This window comes from Calliphora vicina, chromosome 5, assembly GCF_958450345.1.
Source record: "Calliphora vicina chromosome 5, idCalVici1.1, whole genome shotgun sequence".
Classification (NCBI taxonomy): Eukaryota; Metazoa; Arthropoda; class Insecta; order Diptera; family Calliphoridae; genus Calliphora; species Calliphora vicina.
In genome coordinates, this window is record NC_088784.1 from 31,111,376 (window position 1) to 31,131,722 (window position 20,347).

The 20,347-nt window shown below is 31.6% G+C and overlaps 1 protein-coding gene across 1 annotated transcript; it reads left to right on the forward strand.

Annotated features, from left to right (window-relative positions):
- The first annotated feature begins 14,553 nt into the window (after positions 1-14,553).
- Positions 14,554-19,164, forward strand: LOC135961168 (uncharacterized). Its single transcript, XM_065512663.1, has one exon. The coding sequence runs from the start codon at positions 14,554-14,556 to the stop codon at positions 19,162-19,164; it is 4,611 nt and encodes a 1,536-aa protein (XP_065368735.1).
- Positions 19,165-20,347: the final 1,183 nt, after the last annotated feature.

A 20,347-nucleotide genomic window follows, 5' to 3' on the forward strand; every position in this document is an offset into this window, starting at 1 on the left:
GAAAATGCCCATATACAAAACAATAATTAATATTTTGGATTTCAAAGTTTTGGAAATATACCTAAATTTAAAACAAGTGTGCTTTATACTTTAAGGTCTACTATGTAATTATATTTTAAATTCAACTAATTTAATCGACTTATACTTAAACTCTCTTGCAAACAAACCTCAATATTCAGTAAATAAATTCCGAGGAACATTTGTGGCTTTAAAGAATTTCAGCAGTTATGACAACATGAAGCAATTGTGCTTTTCTAAAACCGTGTATACTCCCACTAAGTGCAAAGTTATATTAATTTTTATTTTTTCATGGCAAAACGTTTAAAGAATTTTAAGAATTAAACCGAAATTTGTTTTTTATACTGTTGAAAACCATACAAATTACTCTGGCATAAGTAAATTTAATATTTATTTCGTTATTCAAAGAAAGAAGTTAAAACCGGAAATTGGCAGTAGCTGCAAGACAGCTAATTGAGTTGTTCGAATTTTCTGCCGTTTTGTATATCTATTTTGAAGCCCTTTAAATATATTTTTTTGGTGGTGTAGCAAAAGCTTAAAGGAACAGTTTCTTTTTAAGTTGTAATTTCAGCTATATACTACGAGTAGTGGCACAGTGATTAATTTTACTACACTTTCTTAAGTTGTAAGTTCATATGGGTGTGAGTGTATTCAATTGTATGTATATATTCCAAAGTGCTAATACTCATACGTATGTATATTAGGGCGCGACGAAACGTTTAAAAAAATGTATATCCTCTAAACCTTTTCTCAAATGTTCCGCATTTGATTTTCAGATGACGGAGTACAATTTTGGAAATTTTAAACATCGAAAATAAAGAATGTGCAAAATAAGGTCCAACCTAATGTACATACATTTAAAATATACACATATATCATTTTTATTTCGTTTCGTTACATTTCTGTTTTTTGTAATACCAGCTTTAATGAATTTTTTTTCTTTTACTTTCATCAAATCAAATTGTATGTTTGTATGAGTGTTAGTGTTGAGTGCGTATGTGTTTGTATCGAATTTAGCTTTGAACATACAGGAAATTCAGATTAACATCCTGTTTTACTTTAGCAATAATTTTTTTCTTCTGCTTCTGTTGTTTTTTCTTTAATTTTTTTATGTTTGCTTTGTATATATATATGAATTTGCTTGTTATGATAAATATGTTTCTTTTTTTCTATATTTGTATGTATGTATGCCTATATAGTTGTGAATGTGTTTCTAACATAAAAACATACATTAATTTTCATGCTTTATTTTCCAGTATTTTTTTGTTTAGCTTTAGCTGTATGTGTTTTTTTCCAGCTGTACTCTGTATTTTGTGCAAAATAACTTTAGATCCTTTAGTAAAGTACTTTACTTAAGCCTTAAACCGGAAACAGCAACAGCACAACACAACAAAAAAGTAATACTTGTACTTGAAAAAAAAAACGAAACTGTATAATAATATAATTTTTTTTGTTGCTGGTGCTGACTTTTGTTATTGTTGTAGTTGTAGTTTTCTATACTGGGATAAGGGTGTCCTCTTAGCAAATGTTAAGAAAATTGTGTTGAAAATTTTAAGTAATGGAGAAAATTCGTTTTGTCTTCTACATGATCATTTATTTTCCATATATAACACATTAATATATAACACAATCAATCTTTGATGAGTACTTAGTCTGGCAGTATCCTAATATATCTTCAGTTTTGATACTATAGAAACAAATTAAGATATTGGAGAAACAAAATCAGTTTGTAATATATAAAAATACGTTGCATATTTTTTAAAACGGATTTGAATTTGGGATAATTATCATTTTACGCATATTTAATTTCGATTGCAAATTGTTTTTTCTATTAAAACCGATCACAAAACTTTACATAAAACATTATAGAGTTAGTTTAAGAACAGATATTTACTACTGACAGATTAGTAGATCTAGTAACGCCACACATTGCTTTGTTTTCATATAGACAATGGACAAAAATAGAAGGAGTTATTGCAGACGAATAAAAATTAGTAGAATATTACCTTTTGATAAGATTAAGAAAGAAAATAATTCTTGAAAAAATCCGTGCAAGGTACTCGTGTCCTCCCATATATCCTGAACATATAATTTTGAAATATACTCCTAAAATTTTGAAATTTTGTTATAATCATTTTAATAAAGTTATTGTTGTTTGTGAAAAGTTTTATTACAATCGCAGCAAGGATTCGGGTTGCTTAAAAAACCTATAAACCTGAATTAAATTATTGATTTTCAGAAATTATTGTTCTCTTATGATATTAGATGCAAAATTATGAAAATGTCATCGGAAGGATATTCATAATTCCAAGACATCAAGATTTCAATATCCTGTATAACATCTATTTTTTTAAAAAATTCGTAAAAATCGTTTTATAATTTGGAACCAATCTTTAATTTAGTTATTAGCATTTTAATTCTATCAAGGATTTACATACTTGCCATATATCCTTTTTTAAAAAAATATATAAATATATTTAAAATCGTATAATTGTTTCAAAATTTGTACCAAGTTAAACCAATCAACATCATTCCCTACAAACTTGTATTAATATGCACACAATTTATTTAAAATTAGGCTATTGAAATAGTGAAATATTGTATATATTTTCTAAATTCGAAAGGACGGATGGACGGACGTTTTGAAATATTCATAGACTTATGGTTCAGCTTTAATATTATAAACTGGATGTTGGATTATACTTTAGGTGTTCATAATATCAGCAGAATCTCATATTACTATCTCAACCTAAGGATATGTACACGCAGAAAAAAAAAAAAATTGGGCATGGTTACTGTAACCATTTAAATAGTGTTACAAGATTTTTAGAAATATTATAGTCACAGTAACCATTTACATGATTGTGGTAACCATAATATGGTTAATTTACGATTCACATGATTGTATCAACCATATATATGGTTACAGTAAACAAATATATGGTTGTGGCAACCATATTTATGATGAATAATTTTATCATAATATGTTGTTCTCAGATTATGATAAGCCTTAAGCCGAGAGCAACATAATATGATAAGTCCATCATCATATGAATGGTTATCACAAACATATATATGTTTACTGTAACCATATATATGGTTGATACAATCATGAGAATCGTAAATTAACCATATTATGGTTACCACAATCATGTAAATGGTTACTGTAACTATAATATAGTTACAAAACTTGTAGCAATATTGAAATGGTTACAGTAACCATGCCCAATTATATTTTTTTTCTGCGTGTAGGTTATATAAAATTATTGAGTTACTTACATTTACGGTAAAATTGTATTATTTATTGGTGCCATCAAAAACAATTTTTTTTTTAAAGTTCTAGTCAAAATGGAGAAATAATGATTTCACATTATACTAAATAAGAGATAGGCATTAGATAAAATTAAAGAAAAATTAAAATTGATTAGCATGTTTTTTTGCAAAATTAAATCAAATTTTGGTATTTTTTTTTTTGATTTCTAGTAAAAAAATGTACAACTTCAAGAACCAAATAAAGAAGTATTAATACACATTATGGCACATGACTACTCTTATCAAATAAGGCAATATTTCTTAGTTATTTAAAAGAAAGAATGGTATTTTTTTTTATAAAGAACCAAAAATCTGCAGCTATTTCCCCAAACCATAAAATTAAAAATTTACGAAATGTGAATTTATACATTTAAACAAAAACTAAATTTTAATCATTTTCATACGAAAAAACAACTAATGATTACATTTTCTTAAAGATAATACTAAAGGCTATTTTACAGCAAAACGATTAACATGTATTTTACTAATATTCCAACAAAGTTTTGGAATTTTTTTTTTTTTTTTTTTGTTTTTATTCATTAATTCAAAAAATTACAATTTTCATTAATATGGTCTCAGCGCCTCTAGGGCATTGTTGAGACAACGTTGGCTACAATATACAAATTATTAATGCTTCAAAAACTGATTTAAAAATTTAAAAAGAGATAATATTACATTAGAAAATTTAATAATTTATACTATATTAAAAGCATTTCAATATTATTTAAATAAAAATCTTTAAGTTTTTTCTTAAACAACGATATTGACGAACAGTTTTTTATAGACTGAGGCAAATTATTGTATTCTAAACTACCAATATACTCAATTCTTTGTTTTGTGATTTCTAGACGACATCTAGAAATCCATAAATTCAAGTTGTTTCTTGTATTAAAAACAGTCTGGTTGATAGAAAATCTGATTGTGTGATGTCCAATTCCATGTATTATTTTATAAATATAAGTCAATAGCTGCAGTTTGTAAATACCATATATTGGTAAGTCTTTTTTAGCAATATCCCTATACAGCAGCAATGTCGGATATATTTGCGGCAGATTAAACACAGCCTTTAACGATTTATTTTGTATAATTTGTAAACTCTTTAAATCAGCGTTTTTTTAAATCCATAAACAAGTGTAATATAGTTAAGATGACTTTGAACCAGAGCTTGAAAAATTATATATTTGGTTTTTTCATCAAGTTTATGTCTTAGTTTAAAAAGAATACCAAGTGCTGGAGATATTTTCGATCGAACATATTTAATGTGATGATTCCATGTTAAATTACTTTGCAGGATAATTCCCAAAAACTTTATTGAGTCGACTTCAATGATTTCTTTTCCATCTATAAACAAAGGAAATTCGATGTGGTTGGGGTCTGAAACGTACTAGTTTTGTTTTGTTATGATTTAACACTAATTTATTTATTCTGGCAAATTCTTTAATTAATGATGCATCTCTTTCTGCAGATATTTTAAAAATTAAATTTTCCTTATATGGGTATAGTAGACAAATTTTTGATGTCATTAACATAAATGTTAAACAATGAAGGCCCCAGCACACTCTGTTGAGGAACTCCATATTCGACATTAGCCATTGAACTTATGCTTTTATTAATTTGCACATACTGCTTGCGGTTTTGCAAATAACTTTTAAAAAATTCCAATTCCCTGTCTGCAACAGGTCTAAATTTATCTAGTGTATTCCCAAGAACTTCCTTAGGGATAGGAATAATTCTGTGAATTTTAAGACTGTCGGGATATACTGAATGACTCATACATGAGTTAAAAATTTTTGTTAATAACGGTGTCACAAATTCTTTACATTCAAAAATACACATGGATGTTATACCATCACTTCCTGGAGTTTTATTAATATCCAAATGCGTAAGTAAATCATAAACTTCATTTTCATTTGTATGATGTAAAATAAATTTATTACGATTATATCTTAAAGATTTCAGGCTTACAATAAAAAAATGTTAATTATTAAAAATTGCGCAGATTAAACAGTATCCTTTTGTTGATAAATGCGGTAATATCCCTTAATTCCATATTTATATTCTATCATTTGCAGCCAATCGTAAAATGATATCTTTTAAAACGAACTTTTAATAATTATTTTAGTTAACCATACAAAAATATATTTTTCTCTATAAAAATTATGTTGAAAATGTACTAAATTTAGCGTCCTCTAGTGACGACGAAAAGGGATAATGATAAAAAATCTTTATTACACGAATGTGTTATTTAGTTGTCTATTTAAACATATATATTTCATTAACATCTATGAAATGATCTTATTTTTGATTTTTGTCCATTGAACAAAGCAATGTGCGCCACCTGTAAATATAACAAATTTTCCGTGATTTGTCGGCTGTAGGGTAGGGTATAACTACACCACCATAGTGGGGAGGGTATTATGCGTTTGCAGATGTTTGTAACGGCCAAAAATATTAATCTAACACCCACCATAAAGTATACCGATCGACTTAGAAATCGAGTCGATTAAACGATGTCCGTCCGTCCGTCTGGTCGGCTGGCTGGCTGTCCATGTAAACCTTGTGCGCAGAGTACAGGTCGCAATTTTGAAGATATTTCGATCAAATTTGGTATATATTATTTTTTCGGTCCATTATTTCACCTAGCCCCCATACAAATGTCCTTCCAAAATTGGACTTTATCGGTCATAAATGTTTAATTTATAAATGTATCTCCACAAATTGCGCTCCAAATAAATTTTATATATACAAAATTCATGTCACCAAATTTTGTTACGATCGGTCCATAATTAGTCATAGCTCCCATATAGACCCGCTTCCGAAAATTACTTTAACGTGTATAAATCGCTTAAAAATGTTGGTATACACACAAAAATCAACATAGTAAACTTTCATATAGACACAAATCACACGACCTAATTTCATGGTGATCGGTCCATAATTGGTCATAGCTCCCATATAAGGCCCACTTCCGAAAATCACTCAAAAATATAAATTATTGAAATTTTAAAAGAAAAAAATGTTTGCTCTTTTACTTAGTGTAGGGTATTATATGGTCGGGCTTGATTCTTACTTGTTTCTATTTGGATTACGCATAATGTGATGCAGTATAACTTTTATAGATCATGAACTTATAAACCTTCACAACTAGAGCTTATACTATCCCATTCCTAGCTCCCATCACCAACTCATCCGAGTACAGCCTACTAGTCTACGGTCTTGAGATATCAGTCGAGCTTTCAGGCAGTAATAATGATGACAGCAAAAGTCTCTCACTTCACGTAAAAATGCACCTGCCGTCCAATAATTGGTTGTCAGGACTGAGGGTATTCCAGACAAGTGAGGGAGCTATATTCCCTTCATCAAAGTGTACTTCAATATAAAAATTAAAAATATTTTTGGGTGAAATAAATTTTTTTTGTAAACAGGTTTTATTAGAGAAAAAATATGATTAAACAAAAATTTTTGGTTAAAAAAAATTGGGTTAAAAAATATTTTCCCCGATTTTGGCCCATTGTATGTCCGACATATTATGGCGTTATAGGTCGTAGGAAAGGTCTTTAAAATATCTGTCATCAGATATGCATATTGTCTATATGAATGACTTAGTATTCCAGATATAGATCAAAAATAGGTGACAGTCGTGGTATATTTCTTATATATCAGCCAGTTTTGGGCCGACTTAGCTGATATATTGATGTATGAGTCATTAATTTAAGATATTTGGAGGCTACGGAAAGTTGATTTCAACATACAGACGAACATGGCTCTATCACGTCCGCTCTCTATGACGATCCAGAATATAAATACTTTCTGTAAGTGGTTGAAAATGAAAAATGTAGAAATTACAAACATATATGTTCCCTTGCCACTTATGACGAAGGGTATACAAATAAACAACAATTCCTCGAACAGAGTACTTGGTAATATAAATAAAAGGATTCCTGATACAATAGTTTCCCAATATCATATAAAAATAGCTCATGCTCAAAACCAAACCGATATCAGTCTAGTGGAGAATCGCTAAAAGTAGAAAGATACTTGAGATGTCGATATTTGGATCATGTACTCGCCAAAAGAGATATCCTGGAATTGTGGTATCTAATAATGACATTAAGTGCAGCTCACAGTACTTCACCGTCCAGTCTCCGAGTCTCGAATGATGTTGAACTGCAGTTAGCTTCTCTTCGATTACAATCCATAAGTTGCACAAAATTTAAGCTCCTTGAATAATGTATAAAGATTTGACAGTTAGTTGTCAAATTATTGAAAGTCATCACAAGGACTTTCAGGTTATATCTCAGAAACAAAGTGGATTTTTGTTTTCCCTTCTTCCGCACTATTGTAGTTATAGAGCAGGAGGAAAAATCTGTAAAGCAAACTAATCCGAAACAACTGCATACAGTGCCTAAAAATTGCTACAATGAATGTCGAAAAATTTTAGCATGAACATATTAACGTTTTCTTCCATTACATCTTCGTGATGAATTTCTGTAAGAAAACGTAAATAGGAAATACAACACAAATCTCAAGAATATACTAATATCCGATTAAGACTCTCCACACATAAGTAATACCCTCGAAATTAAGTTATGATCAAACACACTGTATGACTCCATCTTACTAAACAACCAATTATTTATACAAAAATTCCACCTTAGAATATAAAAAAAATCCTCTTAAGGCTAACCCTAATATGCATATGTAGCCATCGCATGAAATTTATATGACAAATGTTTGGCATATGGTCTCAAAGCATGTTAAGTATGGTTGCTATTTTTACTCCTGTTCATGCCATACATGTTAATAACACGATATTTGGAGTTATGGCAGGGAATAAATAATTCCTTATGTTTTTTTTCACTTGCATTTCCATTTTTTAGACAAAAATTCCTCACACCATACAAACAGCTATTTCTTTTCAAACTCCTAAATACTCACAGTGTTGAATTATACAAAATATACACGCTTGTATATTCAGGTGTCTTTAGTCCCCACAAAAAGCCAAAAATGAAAATAAATAAATGTGCGCATTTAATATAAAGTCATTAAGATGTTATAAATTACTTTTTTGTTTCATTGTAAGTGTTGCTATTATTCGGGGAGGTTTTCTTTTATGTGCTCTCGAATTAAAGAAAAAAGATTAAATTGATAATTTAAAATGATATGTCAGAATAAATTGTATTAGTTTCAAGTCATGGTTGTTAAATATTTGCTATAAAATTCTTGGTAGAGTAACAACGAAGTTATAATAAGTAAGTGAATTTCTTTCTTAAAGGTAGATTTTAAGACATCTAAGTTAGTGCAAGAAAATAAGTGAAAACCCACGACGTATGCGTGTTATTTAAATAATCAATAATACTTATACGTCATGTGGTAATCAATGATACATATAGGATGACAACGAAAAAACAACTTTGATATTTTCAACATATTAGTTCAATGTTTTTTTGTTACTGGATCTAAAACTCATATGCTGAAAATTTGAGCAAAATAAGTTAACTCTAAGCCTAAAATTAGCTTTAAATAATCGTCTTTTTTACATATTTTGATTAAAATTAATGTCATTTGTTTCTCAGATTGAGATCAACAATAAAATTTTTGAATAATCTGATATTGGCTTAATAATCTATGTAAAAGTTTTATTTTTTTTGAGACGAATTGCATAAAAAATAATAAAACTTTATTAGCGAGGAAAGCAGTAAGATTTTTTTATATTTTTTTTTTTAAGAATTTTTTTTAAAAATTTTCCTAATATTCCTTATTTATGTATAAAACTTTACATATTTTTGACCATTTCAGTTCTCACTGCTGATTTGTAGTCAAATAAACTTAATGCTACATACACATTCCTAATTGTGGTCTTACAAATTATTACGAAACATAGCTATCGCTTTTTCAGCTCCCTCAGCATTTATATACTTATGTTTTTCAAGCTTTATCAGAAATTGAATATCATTTAAAGGATATAGTTCTGTTTTGTTTAAAGTAAACTGGAAAACCGCGAAACACTTAAAATTAATTTCTAAGACGGAGGTATCAGGGAATTGTTTTTGAAACAACAATAATTTAAAGCAATATATTCCATTACCCATCCATCTGGCTATGTGGATTGCACCAGGTTTAACCAATTTTGAATCCCGCTAGGTCCATCCACACAACATGTAATGATTAGCTCAAGAAACTACTGAAATAACTACGTGAAAAATCCTCTATAATTTTCTTGTCAGCAAAATCTAAAATATGTGCTAAAATATTTTCTTTATTCTAGGAATTTGTATTCCTGTCAAAAATTCGTGCTTTTATTCGTCTTCAATTAAAAACGAAAATTATTTAATCAACAACACTCTTCAACAGCATTTTTGGAACAGAATAGTGACACTTAATGAAATTTTTCGGCAAAAATTTTCGTAGAATATTTCTATTCATAAATATCCTTTTTGAAAGGACTTCTTTTGATTTTCTAGAAAAAAGAGCCAAATTGACCAATAAAGAGAGGAGCTATAGAATTAAGATCTTCCACAAAAACTATCCCCATAAGATTCCACAATGTAACTCTGACAATAAGAATTATCTCAGACATTTACTTACAGCATTTTTTTCAGTTAGTAGCTCCCTTCAATCAAAAAATTAAAACTTTGACCATTTCAAAAAAAAACTCAGACCAACTGGAGTATAAGTTTACTCTACAAAAATGATGTACTCTGCATGCCCTTTCAGAATTATAGGGCCACTATTCTGTTCTAATCAAAAAGTCTCAATTTGTTGGACAGTGTAATTGAATTTAATTTTTATTCTACAAATTAGTAAAATTTTATACTAAATTGTACAATACTTACCATTTTTTAAAATATAATTTTCTTCGAAGATGCATTTAAAATTCGGTTAATTGCAATTAATTTTTAAAAAATAATTAAATTAACTTTAATAGACAAGATATTTTTAAAATTTTTAAATGCGTTTTTAAACCAATTTAAAATCGGAATAAATGTCTGTTACGCCAAAATGTGTCTTTATTTATTCAAAATTTTAAATCGAAAATAATTTTCTCGAAAACTTGAATTTTGAGAATTATTTTTCTAAGACTATCCACCAACGAATTTTCGTTATCAACGAATATTTTCTAACTTTAGCGCCCTCTTTTAATAACAATCGTAACCATATGTTGAAGCTGTTTGGAAACACATTTTTGTTATTTTTTTGTGTTTCAATTACGAAAATTATCTATTCAATAATTTTTGTATTTGAAATTCAACAATAACGAAAATTGTATATTCAATTGTCAAAATAATCAAATTCCAAACTCAAAATTCAATAGAAAATATCAAGAAATTTTGTCTTTGAGCAAATTAATACTTGATTTAATTATGAAATAATTGAAACCAGTTCAATATGGGATAAATGTTTGAATTGTAATATAATTTTTTCTGTGTGTATGAGTGTTATTTTCATAAGCAATAATAATCATACGTCATGTTGTACTCAATGATACATATCTGTGGACTTTTGACAAAAGAACTTTAGTGTAATTTTAAAATTTTTCAGTAGATCGTAAAAACTGTTGAATTGATCGAAAATTTTTTAATTATTTGATCTCAAAGAATTATACAAAGCTTTAGAAATTCTTTAAGAACAAATAATAAAATAATTATCGATCAATTCAACAGTTTTTTCAATATCCTGAAAATTTTGTAAATTCCACTAAAGTTGTTTTGTCAAAAGTCCACACTTTTTAGCACAGGAAAAAAATCGCACGACCTTGGAGACCAATTAACAAGTAATCGCCTAATTTTGATTTCACTAAATTGATGGTTCTGGTAAGCAAAAAATAACACCAATCTCTGAACAAAATCTTTCGATAAAAGAGAAGTCTATAAGTTGCGGAAATCAATGAAAGATTTTCAAAGTAAATTGCATAGTATACCGGTCTCAAATGTCAATATTTCTATGTTCATAATTTCTATCGGGCATTTAAAAATCTCCCTTTATATTTCTTACAATGGGTACTTTTTCATTTAATGGTACTTTTTTAATATATTTAATTATTTAAGTAAGAAATAATCAAGGGTAGGGGGCTTAATTTTGTAAAAGTACCAAGAATGGAGAACTATTGGTACTTTTTCGTTCAATAATAATGAAGCTAGAATCAGGAAATTAACCCAATAATTTAGATTGCTATCTTACTCACTGCAGTATCTTAAGTTTCTTAGTGGTGTGAAAATATACGGAATCACAGATTATACCAGTGCAATATCGTTGCTAAAAGCATATAATGTTATATCCTTAACCCTTTCAGGACTACTAAGAAAATATGTCCCAGCAATTTTCAAACTTTCGTATTTTATTTATTTTCAATACAATTTCTTATCTAAATAACCCCTAACCCATGTTTAAGAGTTGTTTATAATATTTGAATAAAAACATAATGGTACATGTCAGCGTATTCATGCAGCTTGACAATGAATTTCACAACATTGTTGAAATTTGAGCAGTTTGGAAGACGGCCGCATAGTGGTGTAGAAAAAAAAATAGAGGAAAATAAATCTGTAACTTATAAACTCTTAATCCAATTTGAATTAAATTTGACTCGAGTAAAGAGAAAGTATTGTCGAGTTCAAGTTTCGAATTTTTACCTCATGGAACAGCCAAGGACAGGGCCAGGGGATCCCAAAGTGGGTCGCCTCCGCTATATTAAATTTTAAAAAACAATTATATTTCTTCGTTTGGATTCCGATTTACAAAAAATTCCATGTAAAGAATCTCCTCAAACACTGTAAAAGACCCTCTTGTATCTCTTAATTATCTCTTGCAGCTTAAGAGATGGTCCAAATATTTCCCGACTTTCTAAATTTTTATTTTGTTATCGAAAAGTGTACAAAGATGATATGCTCAGGCAGCAACAACGATTTGAGTTATAAGTGTTTTGGACCATTTCACAAATTAAATCCCTAACTACACTTCTAAAATGCTATAAATAAGCAAATAAATGTGCACTTTCATCTAAATTTAATAATATTCTAATGTTTTATTCATTTTTTTAATTTTGAATCACCCATCAAGAACACTGATTGGGATTATATGTCCCACGAAAAATGCTTATAGGGATTATATGTCCCAGGATAAAAGGACGATTTCAGGATATCTGAGTATGCAGAACATAATACTTTTTCCATAGCTTTTAGAATAAGCAAAAATTTCTACTATACATATTTTGGTTTTCAAAATAAAACTCCATCTCGAAAGAGTTAAAATCTACATCAAATTTCCATTATTAAACAATTTATAATTTCGACGTGGAACGAGTCAGCTAGTTTTAATATATTTTAAGACAAATATGTTTTTTCAATCCTATAAAATATTTATACTTTGCATGTGGTTTTCCAAATTAAGGTCATCAATCATTTCTTAAACATAAAAAAAAAATATTTGTGGTTTTCTAACAGAATGTAAAGGCTTTTTATGATAAGTATAAAAGGCGGTTTTAGTTTTTAAATAGTTTTACTTTAATAATATGTATGTTTGTTGTTAGTTTAATAATATGCTTGAAATAATATTAAAGAATTAAATAATGTAATTAGTTTTTTCAAAAGGGAATTTTATTTAAATAAAATTATTATCATATAGAATAAATTTAAATGAATGTAAATATTTATATGTGTATTCCTTTATAAAAGAAAATATTTGAATTTACAAAGTTATTTAAAAAGCAAGTAAGAGTACTATATTCGGCCGTGCCGAATCTGATATACCCTCCACCTAAATATGATGGTAAGTTAACACGTTTGGATCAACATTTTGCAGTTTTAACCTCAAGTGAAGAAACAGAGTATAAACAAGTAACAGAGCTATATTCGGCTGTACCGAATCTTATATACCCTTCACCAAATTATACTTAAAAATATTTTTTTTTTTAAATATTTTTATTTAAACAAAATCAAAATTTTTTTTTAATGTTTTAAAATTTTTTTTTTCCAAATTTTTTTTAAAAAAAGTTTTTTCAAATTTCTTTAATTAATTTTTTTGGAAAAAGAATTTATGACAAAAAAAAATTTGTATGAAAAAAAATTCGGGTTAAAAAATATTTTGACCCATTGTATGTCCAACCTACTATGGTCTTATATACGTCGTCGCAAAGGTATTTGAAATATCTATCATTAGATATCCATATTGTCTATATTACTGACTTAGTAATCCAGATATAAGTCAAAAATAGGTAGAAAATCGAGGTTGTCCTAGTTTTTTCCTTATATCTCAGCCATTTGTGGACCGATTTTCTCGTTTTTAAATAGCGACCGAGCCGGAAGAATTTCGGAGATATTGATGTATGAATCGTGTATGTAAGTTATTTGGGGCTTCGGAAAGTTGATTTCAACACACAGACGGACAGACGGACATGGCTATATCGATTCCGCTATCTATAACGATCCAGAATATATATACTTTATGGGGTCGCAAATGAAAAATGTGGAAATTACAAACGGAATGACAAACTTATATATACCCTTGCCACTCATGGTGAAGGGTATACAAATATGTCGCCGATGGCTCATATATTTATTTATTTAAATTTATTACGATTTTTATTTTTATTAATTTTAAAATTTAGTTTGTTGGGGATAAAGACTGCGGTAAGTCGCTTAATATATTTATAAGTTATTTTTTTGTAATAAGTTCTTTTTTTAGAAATAAACGGTTGCTCAAGTATATGCATCATTAATTGTAAATTTGTGGTTCATTTATTTGAGACTGGTTAAATTCGCTGTCCTCAACATATAGGCTCAGGTCGCAGCCAGCGACAAATTTTATTTCGCAATTTTTTGAGCGATCTTGTGGTTCCTTGCCCGTCGGAACAAATTATATTTCGCACTCTATGAGCGAACTTGTGGTTCCTTGCCTGCCGGAACAAATTTTATTTTGCAACCTTTGAGCGATCTTGTGGTTCCTTGCCCGTCGGAACAAATTTTATTGGATTTTGTGGTTCCTTACACGCCGGAACGAGTAAACTTGTATGAAATTGTAACCTGTCCTGGAACAAATTGTGTTTTTTTATTTGTGATAAATTGTGTGATTCCTTGGCTGCCGGAGCAATTAAATTTTAATCTGCAGTGAATAGCAATTAATTTGTGAATTTTTGTGAAGCCCCAAGCCTGCCGGAACAAATTAATTTTGTGTTGCTGTTTAATATTTGTGAATTTGTGTGCCCTTTGAAAATATTTGTGATTCAAGATGCAACGGTCGCCATCTAGAAAAAGCTCTCGTTTGCAGACAGCAATGAGCCAAAATGTGAATAGTTCCACGCCTGCCGGAACAAATAGTTCAGCAACTGTTTCTCAAATGCCGTCGGTACAAAATGTCAGTTCTGTTGCCCTCGGAACGACAATCGTAACTAGTGCCTCTATAAGTGCCCCTAGAGAACCGACACCTGCTGTATCAACGCAAAACATTTTCAGTTCAACAAGTGAAGAGCCCTTTAGTCTGCCGCCGTTAGTGCCCGGTCCTAATGTGAGAACCCAGCCACCACAAACCATATCGTCTGATAATGAGAACCTGCAACGACAAATTGATATCCTGCAAGCTCAATTGGCAAACGCTCAACGTGCTTTAAGAGCAAATCAAAATTTAAATACGCCGAATGTTATTGGACATAATGCGCCAGTCATCCAAAGTATTAGCAGTGGCCCTGAGAACATGGTTGATCGCCGGAATCCAACGCCATATTCCTATGTTAGTCAGTCAGACCAGTTGATGACATCTCAGCCTCTTATTGTTTCCCCTGCTACAGTGCCCATGCCAGTACAACGCAAACTTTATGATCTGCCCGAATTTTGTGGTACTCCCGAGGACTGGCCAATGTTTTTGTCTGCCCTTGAACATTCGACAGCGGCATATTCATACAATAATTTTGAAAATTGTTTGAGATTGCAGAAGGCTTTGAAAGGTGAAGCCAGAGAGTGCGTGAAGTCGTTGCTCATCCACCCAAATAATGTGCCAACAATTATAGAGCAATTAAAGCTACAATATGGTCGCCCAGAGTTGCTTATTCGATGCCAATTGCAACAGATGAAGGAAGTTCAGCCCATAGCAGAAAACGCGATCGATAAATTGGTGCCGTATTCCATTAAGGTCAGAAATTTAGCAGCATTTTTGGAATCTGCCAATGGTTATCAACATTTGTCGAATCCAACACTCATGGAGGAGTTAGTACAGAAGCTGCCAATGAGCAAACGTTTGGATTGGGCCCAGTTTGCTTCAACTTTACCTCAGTTGCCGACTATTTTGGATTATAGTACCTGGCTCCAGCGTGTTGCAAATTTGGTAAGAAGTGTGCAAATAAGCAGTTCAAGTGGCAATAGATCTAACAGTGATCCAAAACGAAAAGTGGTTTTATATGCTTCTGATGGCCCAGAACGTCAGTTAAAATGTTTTTATTGTGTTGGCCCACATAAAATTTTTGATTGTAAGAAATTTTTAGAATTGAGTGTGCCTAATAGATGGAGTGAAGTGAAGAGATTGAAGTTATGTTTTTCGTGTCTCAGTGGTGGCCATTCAAGTAAAGATTGTCGTCGGCGTAAGCAGTGTCCAGTGGAAAAGTGCCAAAGAAATCACAATAAATTACTGCATGAAACTAAACCTAATGAACCAAGTGAACGATCCGTAAATGTGCCGCCAACAGAGAGAGCTTCAACAGTCGAACCAGTGCTTAGTTGTGTTTCAAGTGCTAGTGAAAGAAGTGATTTGTTGTTCAGAGTGCTCCCAGTGGTTCTTTATGGACCAAATTGTGCTATTGAAACTTATGCACTCCTAGATGAAGGTTCTTCGGTCACGATGATGGATAGCTCTTTAGTGAGACAGCTTGGACTGCATGGTCGACAAAGTCAATTGAATTTGAGTTGGTATGGTGGTAAATCGGCACAAGAATCAGTTATGGTGGTGGATCTTCATGTGAGCGGTGTTAATAAGAAGAGGAAATATGCTTTGAAAAATGTGTATGGTGTCTCGAATTTGAAGTTGCCTAGTCAGAGTTTTAATGCGGATTTAGTAAAGAATCATGGTGTGCCTTTAAACTCATATGAATGTGTGGCTCCAAAGGTACTAATTGGATTGGACCATTGCCATTTAGGATTGCCCGATGAAATAGTCCCTTTGGAAGATGCTGGTCCATATGCTGCCAATACTCCTCTTGGATGGGTTGTTTTTGGAAACGTGAAAGGAGGTCGCCCTGGAACCCAAACATGTTTGCTGACACAGTTCGATAATTTAAATAATTTGGTGGCAAATTATTTTGAAACTGAAAATGTTGGTGTTAAGGCTCTACCAGTGATTGAGTCAAGAGATGAATTATGTGCACGAGAGATATTGAGAAATTCGACGAAGAGGGTTGCCGGAAGATTTGAATCCAGACTACTATGGTGTAATGATGACGTAGTCCTGCCGGATAGCTATTCCATGGCCCTTAATAGATTTTTTGGAATGGAAAGAAAAATGAAAAATAATCCTGAATTTGGTGCGGCCTATAAACAATTAATGAGTGAATATTTGCAGAAGCGGTATGTACGCAAATTATTATTGAGTGAAGTTGATACATTTCATCCGAGAACGTGGTACTTGCCCCACTTTGGTGTCGTAAACCCTAATAAGCCAGGGAAGATTCGTATGGTGTTCGATGCAGCAGCAAAGGTGGAAGGTGTCTCGTTGAATTCAAAGTTATTGAAAGGCCCTCAGCAGTACAAACCGTTGCCATCAGTTTTATTTAATTTTAGAATCGGTTCCGTAGCTGTTTGTGGGGACATAAAGGAAATGTTTCATCAAGTTGTTGTTGCTGAGGAAGACAGGTGTTCGCAGAGGTTCTTGTGGCGAGATGATGCTAGTGGTCCACCGGAAGTGTATGAGATGCTTGTGATGACGTTTGGAGCTGCCTGTTCGCCCTGTATTGCCCATTATGTGAAGGAAATACATAAAGTTGCTGGTTTTGAAATGCTCAGGAGACATAGTGTACTTTGGGATGAGATGTTGCCCATTGTTGCGTCATTACAAGCGATGTGGAATAAATGGCGCCAAGAGCTAAGAAATGTTGTCCATGTAAAGGTTCCACGATTTTATTTTGGAAATGGTTTGCCCTTGGAGTTAGAGCTGCATATTTTTGTTGATGCCAGTGAAGATGTTTGGAAATGGTTGCCTACAGTTCTCAATGTTGCCGATGATACTACAAGAGCTGAAAATAAAGTTGATTTTTCCATTGAAACACGTTGGTTCCAAGGGCCACAATTTTTGTATGAAAACGAAGCTGACTGGCCGAATAAGAATTCTGAGAAATCTGATGATTTGTGTGAAGAAGAACTACACCCCAAATTTGTCATGCTGGTTAGTACAAATTTAGTTATTGATTTTAATCGTTTTTCTTCATTTCTCAGGCTTAAACGAACAATGGCTTGGGTTCTGAGATTTATCAATCGCTGCCGAAAATATGATAAATGTAATGGTTCGAGATGCCTGTGTGCTGAAGAGTTAATGGTTGCTGAAACTAGTCTGTGTCGTCTGTCCCAAGAAAAGTGTTTCGCCTTTGAAATAAACGTTTTAAAATCTGGTGGTTCTTTAAAAAAGGATAACGTGTTATTTTCCCTTTCGCCATATTTTGATGAAAATAATTTACTTCGAGTGAGCGGTCGTATATATGCTGCGAGTTGGTTGCCTTTAGATGCCAGGCACCCCATTATTTTGTCGCCCTGTCACCGCTTTACACAACTATTTGTTGCCCATGTGCATAATAAAATGAGACATCAACATTTTGAGGCTACCATAGGCAAAATAAGGAAAAGATTCTGGATTCCACGACTTCGAAATCTGTTGAGTAAGACCACATCAAATTGCAACATTTGTAAGATTCGTCGTGCTGTTCCAGTAGCTCCTTTTATGGGATCGTTGCCAAGTGATAGACTAACTCCATATGTCCGGCCATTTACTTATACTGGTGTTGACTATTTTGGCCCATTAAATGTGACTGTTGGTAGACGCCATGAAAAACGTTGGGTTGCCCTGTTTACGTGCCTTACAATCAGAGCTGTACATTTAGAAGTGGCCTATGATCTATCTACTGATTCGTGTATTTTGGCTATACGGAATTTTATAAATCGTCGTGGCACCCCGTTGAAGATTCGGAGTGATAACGAAAAGAATTTTGTTGGAGTTAACCAAGAAGCCCAGCGATTTGATGAAGTATTTGATCTGGTTAAAATTGAAGATGAGTTGTCCACAAGGGGCATTGAATGGCAGTTTAATTGTCCACATAATCCTGCAGAAGGTGGAATATGGGAGCGAATGGTTCAATGTGTTAAAAAGGTTTTAAGAGTAACCCTAAAAGAAGTCGCCCCAAAAGAGCACACCTTGCAAAGTTTTTTAATTGAAGCCGAAAACATCGTGAACTCTCGCCCATTGACTCACTTGCCTGTCAGTCCGGAAGACGAAGAACCATTGACGCCTAATCATTTCTTGTTGGGTTCTGCAAATACGGCTCAAACGCCAGAAGGTATTGAAATTACAAAGCCAGTGGTACTGAAGAAGCAGTGGCGAATTGCTCGACAGCTACGAGATCATTTTTGGAAAAGATGGATTGTGGAATATTTGCCCACACTTACAAGACGGTCCAAATGGTGCGAACATACGAAGCCTGTGGCCCCGGGAGATCTTGTACTAATTTGTGATCCAGCTGTTTCCCGCCGAGGTCGTGTCGTAAATGTGTTTCCTGGCAGTGATGGTGTAATCCGAAGAGCTGATGTCCTAACAAGTAGTGGAATACTTAAACGCCCAGTTTCCAAACTAGCAGTCCTTGATTTGGAGTAGTGAATCGTTGCCGATCCACGGGGGTGGGAATGTCGCCGATGGCTCATATATTTATTTATTTAAATTTATTACGATTTTTATTTTTATTAATTTTAATTATTTCGGTTTGTTTATATTTATTGTTTGTGAGCTACCTTAATGTTTACTTAAATTGTCTTATTTACCAATTGTATGATCATTGTTGTTTGGTTCATTTGTCCGTTAGGATTTTTTATATTGTTTTGTATTCCCTTTTGTTCATATTTGTTTACGAACTAATCGCACTTTTTGTCCCTAAATTATACTGCAGTATTTTCGTTCAGTTTATTTATTTGGAAATGAACTGTTGTAATAGTACATAAACAAAAAGAAATTTGTAGGCTCAGTAATAACTGGCTTTAGAATTAAAATTTAGTTTGTTGGGGATAAAGACTGCGGTAAGTCGCTTAATATATTTATAAGTTATTTTTTTGTAATAAGTTCTTTTTTTAGAAATAAACGGTTGCTCAAGTATATGCATCATTAATTGTAAATTTGTGGTTCATTTATTTGAGACTGGTTAAATTCGCTGTCCTCAACATATAGGCTCAGGTCGCAGCCAGCGACAAAATATATTTAGACAAATTTCAAAATATTGGGTTGTGGGAATTATATGGGAGCTATGACGTATTATGATTCGATTGTCATAAAATATTTTAACGTGATTTTTATGTATTTATATGTGAGCTGTGTCCAATTATGGACCAATATTCACAAAATTCAGTATTATGATTTTTGAATACAAATTACTGATCTGTGTACTATTTTGGTTTAATATATGGACGCTATGCCCTATTATAATCCTAATTATTTGAGGGCTAATTTAGTAGAATTTCATATAAACAACGCTATTAACAAGAGTGTAGTACGATTCTTGGATACAAATTACTAATCGGTGTAAAATTTTGGTTCAGTATTGAATTTTTTGGATATTTGTGCAGGTTAATGTGTTTTCCTAAAGTGGTTCTTATGTGGAGGCTATGACCAATTATGGGCCTATCATCATAAAATTTGGTACATCGATTTTTATATATATTGAATCAATTTGTTTCGACTTACCACCTGATAACTATATTTGTAAGAAATTTATGAGTATTTTAGTGATTTTCGGGAGTGGACCTTATATGGGAGCTATGGTTAAATATGGACCGATATTCACAAAATC

What these genes read in the sequence shown, in the direction of transcription:
- LOC135961168 (XM_065512663.1), top strand. Translation starts at nt 14,554, where the DNA reads ATGCAACGGTCGCCATCTAGAAAAAGCTCTCGTTTGCAGACAGCAATG.